This window comes from Palaemon carinicauda, chromosome 15, assembly GCF_036898095.1.
Source record: "Palaemon carinicauda isolate YSFRI2023 chromosome 15, ASM3689809v2, whole genome shotgun sequence".
NCBI lineage: Eukaryota > Metazoa > Arthropoda > Malacostraca > Decapoda > Palaemonidae > Palaemon > Palaemon carinicauda.
Window position 1 is genome coordinate 17,854,199 of NC_090739.1, and position 12,981 is coordinate 17,867,179.

A 12,981-nucleotide genomic window follows, 5' to 3' on the forward strand; every position below is an offset into this window, starting at 1 on the left:
ATCCTTGCTGTCCTCTTCGACTTCAGACTCTGTACACACTTCTTTTAAGAAGGACAGTATAGGAAAATGTTGGAAGTTCAGTCTGCCAAAGTAATAAGAAAAGGGATCCTTTCAACATAACCCTTCTTATGGATGGGTGGATGGCATCCAACTGGCTTCAGGTTGGTCTGGCCCCATGTTTAAAAAAGATGGTTGTGGCTCAGGTCCCTCAGCTTCTCAGGTAGCTAGGTAGGACTGAGGTACGTGCCCGTGTTTCAGCCCCCTGGGGCTAATTCACTATGTAGGGACAGTCAATCCATATAGCAGCCCCACGACCCAGCACCGGTCCCTGGTAGTTAGATAAGACTGATGTTGGCCTTGTGCACCTTTGGCCAATCCATAGGGATGTCACCTCCCCCTCGGTTGATGAAGGAACTTTGGCACTCTCCATCTCCCTTTCTGCTTGGATATTGAACTGCTTGTCCCTCAACCTGGGATACATTGGTAGAGTGAGTTGAGAGGATGGCACCATTCGGGGGTATCGCTATGAGCTTGCATCCAGTTGAAGATCAAAAGTTGGTTTTGAGGGAGCACAAGGCTGTGGCTCGTCCAGCAGAGGGAAGAGTACGAGTATTGCTTCTATCCTTGCCTTGGTCAGTGTTAGGGATTCTTAATGCCGATTTTATCCTTCCTGGTCCTTTAGTCCTTGATTATGTTTCAGATTGAACAATTGTATCTTTTCGGAGGGGGGGGTATGAATCACTTGGACAACTTGCTATACTCTATTCTCTGGTTGGGCAAGAGGGTATTCAGGATTAGTCTGCACTCAAGACATCAGACCTTGGACCGGTGCCATTGGAGGCAAACAATCCCAAATCAGTGTTGAAGTTTGGTTTGTGTATACACCAGACCACCTTCATGGCCTTTAATCCACTGGAGTACCCACAAGTCCCTTGATGCCTTTGCCTAGGTATCGTGGTGGCTGCTCATATAGTAGTGTAGCAAGCCCAGCTCCTATGCAGGATGGCAAGCATCTTTTTTATGGTAACATATACTGTAGATGTAAGTCTGATATGAAGGCAGAATGACTGGCTCTTCTCCTCCATTCATTCTCCCCCTTTCTTGGGAACGAAGTGTTACTCACTGGATCTAACTTTATGCTTGTAAACTATGCTTCTGAGCTTTATTCTTTAGAACCTAGAGAAGTTTTCTCTAGGGGGAGGATGGTGGAACATATACTAACACGTTTATCAGCATGCGTTAGGTATACTAGTCTTGACTGCTATCCCCTTCAGGGGAAGAGATCCCTCCTTTGACATAGTACCAATCCTCTTTGACAGGCCAGGCCCTGTCAGCCTATTCATTACAATAAAAGACAGATAAGAGGTTGGTAGAGTCATCTTTGCTCCTTTATGGAACCAGGTAGATTGACATTTCCAGGGAAGAAAAAAAAAAAACTATTTTGGTTCTAGGGGGACTTCTGACTGGCCAATTAGTTAGTCTCCCTACTTTATGGACAATGATTTGTATTTCATATAGGAATTAATCACAAATTTTTAAAGTAATTTTTATTTTTCCTGGTTATGCAAACCTGATTTCTTTATAAGATGAAACTTTTCTCCACAACCACTCGTCCTAGTCCTTAGTTGAAAGGTCATAAGTGAAGAGCTTCCGAAGGGTTGGGGGCAGGGCTCCTCACCCTTGCTCCCAGCTGTCGTTTAACTGCCTCATTAAATAATTTCTTTGGGTGTCCAGCTTGCACTGAAAGCTTATTGTCATCATAAAGGACTCAGGTCTGTATAGCTGAGAAAAATACAAAATACTTTAAAAAATGTTTGTTTATTGGTTTCCGTAGGCCCCATGTGAAGACAGTGGGTCAGAAACTGGTTCTGAATCAATGCTCCAGCTTGAAGATTCTGAGGAAAGAGCATCTCCAGTTCTTACCCATAAACTTCCAGGTATAGTATAGGAAGTATATTTTTTTCCTGTAGATAAATATATTAGGGGAAAATAAGAAAATGAAATGAAAGTAAAAATTCATATGTAGGTATAACAATCAAAAATAGTTTATATCAAAACAAGTATAATGCACATAATTGGGAAAAAAGTTAAGGGTATCATAAATGCATGATGTCCTGGATTTACTACCCAGTAATGTGGTAAAAGTTTTCTCCCTCCAAACAAAAAGCAGGAGGATCATTCAAATCTCTTGAAGAATCAAGAAAAAAGACCACCTTATGGAAAATAACAAGCAATGTAGGAGCTACCATTTACATTTATCCTTTCACAAGCACGAAGGTCAATTAAGATAGTCTTAATTTTGATGAAAATGCTTGCATTTTCATTTGGATTGTAAGTTACAAAGCTAAATAATTTAAGCAAGGGAACTTAAATCTATACTAATGAGTAGCCCAGCAATAAGTATCTGAGTTGTACCAGAAAGTGCGCAAAGGAACTGTTAAAGCTATACTAATGAGTAGCCCAGAAATAAATTTCCGAGTTGTACCAGAAAAGGTGTAAAGGAACTGTTAAATCTATACTAATGAGTAGCCCAGCAATAAGTTTCTGAGTTTACCAGAAAAGGTTTCTTTTAACTCTTTTGAGGTCTAGTTATTCCAAATTAAATCTAATCTTTCATTTTTTAAAGATTACAAAATAAGCCATTTGTTCCCCAAATAAGCTTTGTCCTTGACTTGAAAGTTCAATATCCGAGATGGAATTCGCTTATCAGTTATAGTATCATTTGTAGTTGGATAATGGTAGATGGAACACATGCAACTTATGGTTGCCACAAACCTTTACAATTTGAATTTACTGACATCTAAATTCATAACAGGACTTTTGAGTCAGTGTACAGTATTCACTCCTAATATACTGTGCCATTTCATTTTGCATGATTTTCCTACATGACTGTATGTGTAGCAAGATTATTATAGCTCTTGCATTATCTAATTAGCCAAGGTAAAAAAAGAGTAGTTTAGTCTCTCCTTTAGAGCTCAAACATTTTGCTCTGTCTTTACACTTGATTATAATCAAAGTTAGTTTTCTAATGTAATATATTTATGTACTGTATTTATTTAACTAGAACTCTATTAATTAGATTAACCTCAGTATTTATAAGTAGTTTGTCAATGTCAAATGATAAATCAGTATTGTGGTTCAGATAAGCAAGACCAAACCTTAATTATAGATGAATGTTTACTTCATTTTGTGTTTGTAAGGGAATCTTTATATTCTGTATGGTTTCATCATCATACCCTTTCAATTCTAGGATTAGATACCAGTAGCTTCACGACTAATGAGCCAAGCACTAGCGCGCATAATACTGAAAATACCTTGAATGATAGTGGTAAGTCAAAGATCCATGTTTTGATTTCTCTAATCATTTATTCAGTAAAATTTTATGGCTCATTAAAAATTTGGGACATCTCGTAAGTTGGCATAGTTCTATCTGGTATAGGACAGTTTTAGACCGATATAATTTAAATTTCTTAGAAGATAATATTATTTCTCATGGTTTATTCTGTGCTTCACTCCTTGTATGTACTGGGTTGCTTTCCCTGGTTTTCCATCTAGGGTTGCGGCAACGTTTTTTATTATAATAATAAATGTCCATATTTATGGGCGTTTGGGATTCAACATTTCATTTGGTAGATCAATATCATATTTATAAGTTCAGAAGGCTTAAGAGAAATTTCACAGCCATAGCTTGATATAATTTTTCTAATAAATCTTTGTTGACTTACGCTTTTGTCGAGAAATAATATAAACTGCAAAATTATTTTGTGCAATTCTTCATTGGTCAGCCAGAGATTAATTCACTCAAGTGACAAAATGTACAAAATAACATAAGAATACATTTCAGAATAGGCACACATTGAATTGATATGTATAAAATTATTCAAAAATATCAAGAAAGTTTTTTTTTTTTGTGATATTGCATTTCTTTATTTTATGAGAATTATGTATTTTATTGGTTTTTTAATATTGCTTTTGACATTGCTGTAACAACTGCATATAACGGTAAAAATTCTAATGTCATTCACAAAAAAACAATATTCTTGATATTTTTAAGGGATTTTGACGTAGGAAAAATCTATTTCTGGGCGAGGGACCTGTGCCGCCCAGTGAATAAGCTCCATTTAGCACTTATTCTTAGGTAATTTACTGCTAAATATACCAGAGAAAAAATGTAAAGGAGTGCTAGGTTAACTAGCTCGCTCACCTATTGGTGTCGGTATAAAATTGGGCGTATAATCCAGAGGTCCCGCACTATTTAGATTCATCCACGACAGAAACCCCAATAGAGGAGAGCCGTTCAACCTCACTCGGTACTACTAACAATGCATCCGCTCAGAACCCAACTCCTTAGCACCCAAAGTTTGGGGACTCCAAGGGAGAGGAGCTGGGAGGGTTCACTGGGCGGCACAGGTCCCTCGCCCAGAAATAGATTTTTCCTACGTCAAAATCCCTTTTCTGGGCTCGAACCTGTGCCGCCCAGTGAATCTATACAAGAGAAAATGTCACCAAACTTGCAAAATAAAGGAAAAAACATAAGCGTAAGGGAAATACAGGATGCTTTTAATCAGAGATGAGTACCAAAAAACAATTATAAGGGTATCTTAAATATGACCATAAATCCAATAAGGTAGGTATAATAATGCCGTGAGTGATAATATATACAGATACTCAGGAGCATAAAATTTACAAATATAATAACAGTATTCAGGTGCGAGACCAACGAATACAATAGGGTATAAATGAGGCAGGTAAGAGGGAGAGATAAAGAGTCAAGGCATTAACCTGTGAGTTACTTGGGAGTAACTACGCTCCCTGCGGCTACTGTAGAAAATTTTAGGGCTTCCAAATGTTTAAGGTAGTGTTTCTTGAACACTGACGGTGATTTCCACCCTGTATACCTGGAAAGGTCTGTAAAATTCATGTGGTGAAAGAAGTTCACCGAGGTAGCAACCGCCCTGATATCATGTGCAAGAGGAAAAGAGTCAGGGTTAGCTTGTTTAATAAAATACAAGATTTGTTGCCTGATCCCTTTAATAGTAATGGTACCGCCTTGTTCTCTAACGAATAGAGGCCCCGAGGAGTTAGAGGAGGTCCGGGATAAATACGACCTAAGAGTAGTAACAGGGCACAGAGACGGATCTTGCGTGAGGGGAACAATTTTCCAGGAAGACCATCTGTTTTGAGGGTCTTCGTTCTTAGCCAAAAAGAATTTGTTAGGAGAAAGAAGGACCTCTCCCGAAGGCAGGAAGTCAATATGACCCGGGTCTCTCGACAAGGCTGCCAATTCAGAAATTCTTGCCCCGGAAGCTAAGCTCACCAGGAAAAGTGTTTTCCTGAGAAGGGGAATGTAATCACAAGAATTGTTAATGGTATCAGAAGCCAATCTGAGTACGTCATTAAGGAACCAGGTCACCGGAGTAGGACGAGTAACCGGTTTCAGTCTGGCACAAGCTTTCGGAATTGAAGCTAACAAAGAGTCGGTTAATTCTATGTTAAAACCCACTAGGAAGATCTTTTTCAGAGCCGATTTAATAGTGGTGATAGTATTGGCTGCCAGACCTGATTCTAATAAAGATCTAAAGAAAGTGACTGTAAGGTTCAAGTTCATACAGTTTACGTCTGAGTCTATTAAAAATTTTGCCAACTTTTTAACTGCAGAGTCATACTGGCGGATGGTGGAATCCCGTTTATCCGATTCTAGGAACAAGGTGTTTTGAGGATCAATATTGGCACCATGCATAGCCGCAAACTTCATAAAGTCCACAAAGTTAGGGCGCTCTGAATGTTTGAGAAAGCGTACACAACGCGTGTTTGTACTATCTGAGACAGAACCGGATTGGGTATCGGGTGAGGGTACAGTCTCAACTCTCGCAGGAGAGGATACCAGTTGCCCTTGGGCCAGTTGGGTGCGACCAAGGCTACCTGTCCCTTGAAGGATCTCAGTTTGTCTAGAACTTTCAGCAAAAGATTCACCGGGGGAAAGAGATAAATCTTTTCCCAGGTGTCCCAATTCTGTGACATGGCGTCTGTGGCGTAAGCCTGAGGGTCTAGATTGGGAGCCACATATACTCTCAATTTGTGGTTGGATTCCGTGGCGAAGAGGTCCACTTGGAGACCGGGAACCTGAGAGAGAATCCACCGAAATAACTTTAGATCGAGTGACCATTCCGATTCTAGAGGGGAGGTCCGGGACAGGGCGTCTGCCACTACATTCCGGACTCCCGCCAGGTGGACAGCTGAAAGATGCCAACGGTTCAAGGCTGCTAGGGAGAATATGGCTACTAGAACATGGTTCAGAGGCCCTGACTTTGACCCGCCTCTGTTGAGGCAGCGGACCACCACTTCGCTGTCGAGGACCAGACGAAGGTGTTGTTTCTTGGGAAGAGCAAGACGTTTCAGGGTTAGAAGAACTGCCATGGCCTCTAGCACATTGATGTGAAATTGGCGGAACAAGGGAGTCCAAAGACCTTGAACTTTCTTGAGCTGAGAATAACCGCCCCAACCTGACAAGGATGCGTCCGTGTGAATGATTAATTTCGGAGGCGGAAATCGAAGGGGAACTGACTTTGACAGACTGTTTGCTCTTGTCCAAGGAAGAAGTCTTTCCCGTAGAATGGGAGGAAGGCGGACTTTCCTGTCCCGGAGCTTCCGGTTCGCCCTCGAACGCCAGACACGATTGATATCTTTCAATTTTGCCTTCAGAAGAAGATCCGTCACTGAGGCAAACTGAAGGGACCCCAGAATCCTCTCTTGGAGTCGTCTGGAACTTACTTTGTCTTTGAGAAAGCGTTTGGTGTTCCTTGCAATCTCTAACCTCTTGGGTCTGGGAAGACACAGAGTATGAGATATAAGATCCCATTGCAGGCCGAGCCATTGGAACTTCGATTTTGGAAGAAGACGGGACTTCTTGAAGTTGATCTGGAAGCCTAGAGATTGAAGATAATGGATGACTTTGTGAGTGGCTTTTAGGCAATTTTGGGAGGTGTCTGACCAAATGAGCCAGTCGTCCAGATAGGCTACTACTTGAATCCCTTGATTCCTGAGTTCCTGAACAGCGACTTCTGCTAACTTTGTGAAGATCCTTGGGGCGATGTTGAGCCCGAAAGGCATCACCTTGAAGGAGTAACTTTTGTCCCCTAAGCGAAAGCCTAGGTACGGACGGAAGTGTCTCGCTATCGGGACGTGATAATAGGCGTCTGTAAGATCGATAGAGGTGGTGACGGCCCCACGGGGAAGTAAGGTCCGCACCTGCGAGACGGTAAGCATTCGAAACTTGTCGCATTGAATGGACAAGTTGAGAAGGGATAGGTCTAGAATCACTCTTCTCTTGTCTGAATCCTTCTTCGGGACACTGAACAGCCGACCTTGAAACTTCAGGTGTTTCGTTTCTTGTACGGCGTTCTTTTGTAAAAGATCCTGGACAAATTCGACCAGGTCCGGAGTGGAATGTTGACGAAATTTGTTCGGAGGAGGAGGTCCTTGAATCCAACTCCACCCCAGTCCCTTGGAGATGATACTGAATGGAAGTATATGGACGGAGCTTCTTCCTACCCCGGGCTTGGTAAATTGCAGGGTCAGATTTACGTTTAGGAGTCAAACCCCAACGGGCTTTCAGGCTCTGGTTGACTCTAGTGGCCTCCGCCAAGACTTCCTCTACAAGGTCCTCAGGGAAGAGGTTTGAACCCCAGCAGGAGGACCGGATCAGCTTATTAGGTTCATGCCTAATAGTCGCCTCTGCCAGGACATGTTTGCGACACTTGCGTTTAGCAGTAGCGAAGTCATACAGGTCGTAGTATAATGACTGCAACGTAGCCTTGTTGAGAGATTTAAAAATACTCTCAGTATCGTAAGTCAAGGCTATCGACTCCGTGGAAGTGGCCAGGTTCAGAGTACGGCCAACGCGTAGGCGAGAATCATACTCCTGTTTAATGAGGGATTCCGGGAGACGGGGAAGCCGCTCACTAAACATTACCGAAGCACAGTCTGCTGCTAGCTTTCCAGAGGTAAATGTGGTATGGACGTTGTCCCAACACTCAATGCCTGAAGGAAGAAGGAGGGAGATTGGATCCACCTCTCGGATGGGAGGCAAGGGCTTCTCCTCCAGAGCATATTGGAAGGCAAGCTCTGCTACCTTATTGACACATGGAGTCACGGAGTTTTTGTCCATTAGGAACATTGTAAAAGAGCTCTTATAAGGCGTCAACATAGTGTTGGTGCAGCCGATGTCATTCAGGAATCTGGCCCACACTGATTGGGCCTGCTCTTTTGGGAAGATGACTGTCTCCTTGGGGACCTTGTCTAACCGAACCAAAGCTTCCTCGGTAAGCCTGGCATAACCATGAAATGGAAATGCCAGACCAGGAGGAAAGAATTCAAAGTCCTCTAGGGGACGAGTGCCAAGACCCTCCAAAGTTAACATTCCGTCTGAGAACGGGGAATGAAGAGCCATACGCCAAGGGTTGTTTTTGGCAAACTGCGGGAGCTTAGAGGCATCCGGGATGAGAGAGCTTTGGACCCGCTCCGGAGCACCTTGCTCTAATGCCCCAAGTCTCTGACCGATGTTAGAGAACATCGTATCCATCTTAGACTGTATCTCTGATACAAACTTAGCCTGCATCTCCGACACGATGCGAAGCATGGCTGATTCGGAAAGGCCCGGGCTAGCAGCAGGTGTGGCGGAATGAACTCCCGGGTCGCGAGACTTAGAGGAGGAGCCAGAAGCCTTAGATGACAGGTTTGTATTCTGTTTAGAACCATGAGAAGCCTTATGAGGCTTATGAACTTTAGGTAAGGTTCTAGACTTATTCTTGGGGGGAACCGGGTGTAATCGTTGGGACGAATCACGGTCCCCAGAAAAACAATGGAAGGAAGAGCGATCAGAAGAAGAAGAAAGAGAGGGGCTGAGGATAGGAATCTCAGCGCCAGAAACACCTGCCTCACTTACCACCCTACCTGTATCTGGATCATCCAATAACATGGGTTCCACGTCAAGGTTCATGGAGGCAACATTGTCTTCTAGATCTCCGGGGGCGTCCGACGGATCCTGCTCTGGATCAATAAACCCCGCTATGGTGGCATCAATGTGGGCAATGATGGGAGCTGCAACATGCCTAGCCACAGCGGCTGAAGACTTGGCGTTGGGGTAAATCAGGGAACAGTAGTCCTCGGAGAGGACGTACGGCCGCTTGGACTTCACGTTCCGGGCAAAACCACCAACCCACACTTTCAGTGTGGCCCGAGCCGCAGACTTTTGCTCCGGGGATGCCTGAAATAATAGTGGGAATTATAAAAGGGCAGACTCCCAGTGGTCCTTCAAGACCATAGATATCTTACTAAATAGTGTATGTATGCCAAAAAAGGTAAGATGAATAAGAAGGCAATATAGCCAACGGGACTCACCGAGTCGGATCCAAGGGTGGTAACGAGGTCAAAACAGACCACACAGTTATCCGGGTGCCATACCACGACGTCCTCCAGCTGCACACCGCAGAGGGCGTGAGACCGACAGATAGTATGGCCGCAGGGCTGATGTAGAACAGCTGCACAGGCTGTCGTCTGACAATGCACCATCTATAAAAAGAATAGTATATGAGAAACTGTAATTCTCTTAAGTAGGGGCGGGTCCGGAGGACCCGGCCTAAACATAAGTCTAGCTTAAGACTAAAGTAAATAGTATAAGAGAAACTGTAATTCTCTTAAGTAGGGGCGGGTCCGGAGGACCCTGCCTAAACCTAAGTCTAGCTTAAGACTAAAGTAAATAGTATATGAGAAACTGTAATTCTCTTAAGTAGGGGCGGGTCCGGAGGACCCGGCCTAAACATAAGTCTAGCTTAAGACTAAAGTAAATAGTATATGAGAAACTGTAATTCTCTTAAGTAGGGGCGGGTCCGGAGGACCCGGGCCTAACATAAGCCTAACACAAGATTAGGGCTTAACTGTAATATTCTTAAGTAGGGGCGGGTCCGGAGGACCCGGCCTAAACATAAGTCTAGCTTAAGACTAAAGTAAATAGTATATGAGAAACTGTAATTCTCTTAAGTAGGGGCGGGTCCGGAGGACCCGGGCCTAACATAAGCCTAACACAAGATTAGGGCTTAACTGTACTATTCTTAAGTAGGGGCGGGTCCGGAGGACCCGGCCTAAACAAAAGTCTAGCTTAGACTAAAGTATAGCCATCCATTCCGGTCGAGCCGGGAGTATAAAAAAGGATGCAACAACAAAAATTTTAGACACAGGGTGTCTGATTTCCCGGGGCGAGGCTAAGCCCCGGGCCGGGAAATAAAAGTATCCAAAACCAATTCGTATAGGAACTCCGGGGTAGTGATCTGTCATATAATCATCATAGGAACTGTTATAAATTAAATAGGGGGGCGGAACTGTAGATAAGAACCTCCAACGGAACCCAGAGGGTTTCATATAACATAAACCAGTGTGATAAGTGAATATAAAATAGGGTGCACCGGGATCCAACTCTGTTGACCGGTGGCCAACCAGACTAGACAGAGACGAACCCGCCGGGCCACCAGGAGGACAAAGTCCAAAACACTGAACTACCCCCTGTAAAAGGAGGGAAGGCAACGGTCCCTTAGTGGAGGGGGGAGAAGCCTAGCCGCCCACCTAGCGAGAGGGGGAGCGTGGGGGAGGATCACGTGATACGAGGCAGCAGGGCTACCAACTGACGATCCCCAACCAGACAGATCAAACGGAGTAATGGCACAAATATTCATTATAATAATAATAGCGTTAAAAATTATATGAATAAACACATAGAAAATTTTGGGCAAGGCATGCAACATAATAATTAAATGACAAAAGACACACCTGATGGCTAAAAATAACATTGCCGCCTAGCACGAAGGTCGGCAGCCATAACGATACGTAAATGATATCGGCCCAAAATTGAACCACGAGGATTCTAAACGCTAAATAATGAATATTCACAATAACAAATAATATTTGATAATAAAAATAATACACATAGTAACACCGCAAGTGAAACTTAAAAGCTCTCAAAAACAGGAGTACCAACTGTAGTGAAATCAAGCAAGATCGATATGAACGAAGAGAATAAACTCCTATAATATAAATATTAAACGATCTAGGTTGCTCAAAACACAGTAAAACCCAGCTTGGTACTTAACTTAGACGGTGTCTCCTGGGAAACCGACGAAGAAGCCATAATTCAATGGAAAATAAACCAAAATCGAGAGCACAACAAAAATGCGGGTTACTATACTCGTCGTGCTAAAAGGAGTTGAGTTCTGAGCGGATGCATTGTTAGTAGTACCGAGTGAGGTTGAACGGCTCTCCTCTATTGGGGTTTCTGTCGTGGATGAATCTAAATAGTGCGGGACCTCTGGATTATACGCCCAATTTTATACCGACACCAATAGGTGAGCGAGCTAGTTAACCTAGCACTCCTTTACATTTTTTCTCTGGTATATTTAGCAGTAAATTACCTAAGAATAAGTGCTAAATGGAGCTTATTCACTGGGCGGCACAGGTTCGAGCCCAGAAAAATAATTTTAAAGTTTGTAGTGCATTTGATAGCAACCATTCTGGTATATTATGAAAGGATAATCTGGTCATGATAATCCCTTATGAAGTCTCACGTATACAACCCTTTAAATTTTGTCTCAAGTACACTATATGATTTTAGCATGCATCCCCAGTTTTGTGGGGTTCTATTTTTGCTACAATGGACAAGACTAAGCTCACTAAAACACCCAGTCATTTTCTTTAGCAAACTTTCTTTTGAAAACATTCCCTTCCCCAACTCTTATCAATAACATGTACAGATATCTGTAAAGAAGAAAACAAATTGCAGAGTTTTGCCAAAGAATTAATATATCAAGTGATATATTTAAAATGAATAATTTGATATCAAAATTGGTAGTTGCATTTTGAATAGTTGATATCGCGTAGATTTTGTAAGATAATTCATCATACATTTATACTAATTTTTGGTAATTAATTTTGTGTGAATTTTCACAACTAAACTCGGGAATCTTTTATTTCCATTTGTTTTTGGTCAGCTGACTTCACCACTGCTATTGAGAATATGCACAACTAATTGTATCGAAAATTCTAAAACAATGATTTGTTCCGACACGAATACTTTACCTCGAATTACTTCCTCGGAGGGTCCTTGACCTCTCTCAATCTCGACCAAGATTTCCCGCGCTACCCCCCCTATCTCGCTCCCGATAGTTCCTACCCCCGCCGCCAGGATAATTCCTGCGGCCCGGATTAGGGCAGGTCACTGCTTTTCCCGGGTCAGGATCTCATTAAGTCCTTGGTCGTGAGATGCGAAACATCTCACTCTCTCGCTTAAACTCTCGATCCTTTGGCGCGTTGTGATCCCACGTGTTCCCAGTGTACGGACTTGTGTTTTTTCTGCGATAGTGCGTTTTCGCAAAGTGTTCTCAGTCCGTTCCCCTTGAGTTATCCAGGGTTTCTGTAACTCGTTAGTGTTGACCTTCGTGTGCGAACGATGGAGAACGTGCGTCGTTGTCCTGGTCCTAGAGCAGGAAAGTCGTGTGGGGCTTTCCTCTCTAAACCAGAAGTGGACCCGCATTCCCTTTGTTCCACGTGCAGGGGTAAAGTTTGTTCCTCCACGGACACATGTCCCGAGTGCGTGAGTTGGGACGGCATTCAGTGGGTACGGTATAGTACAAAGAAAAAGAAGTCGTCTAAGCTTTCCCCCAAGAAAGTGAGTGGCGTGTCCTCCTCACAGTCGGTCAGTGATCGGTCCGACGAAGCCTCGGCCTCTCCGTCTCCTTCGCAGAGGAGTGGCCAACAAGCCCCCAGTGTGACTGTTAGCCATAGTGTCCTCCCCCTGTAGAGTGGACTCAGCCGTGGATATCCTAGGACAAGGCGGCTCGGACGAAAGGGCCAGCTCAGCCCCTGTGTCCTTCTCGGCCTCTGAAGCAGGCATAATGGAGGAGATGTCGAGGGACATGATTAACGTCTCTTCATGGC

General features: G+C 43.4%; 1 protein-coding gene across 4 annotated transcripts in view; it reads left to right on the forward strand.

Annotated features, from left to right (window-relative positions):
- LOC137654497 (mediator of DNA damage checkpoint protein 1-like) overlaps positions 1-12,981 on the forward strand; it is a 179,474-nt gene that overhangs the window by 45,548 nt on the left and 120,945 nt on the right. For all 4 annotated transcript variants that reach the window (XR_011046644.1, XM_068388169.1, XM_068388166.1 and 1 more), the window contains exons 6-7: positions 1,835-1,937; positions 3,251-3,328. Coding sequence is in view for 3 of the 4 variants with exons in the window: in XM_068388169.1 (XP_068244270.1) it covers positions 1,835-1,937; positions 3,251-3,328 (181 nt within the window). In the remaining variant the exon portion in view is untranslated. The remainder of the gene's footprint in view (positions 1-1,834; positions 1,938-3,250; positions 3,329-12,981) is intronic.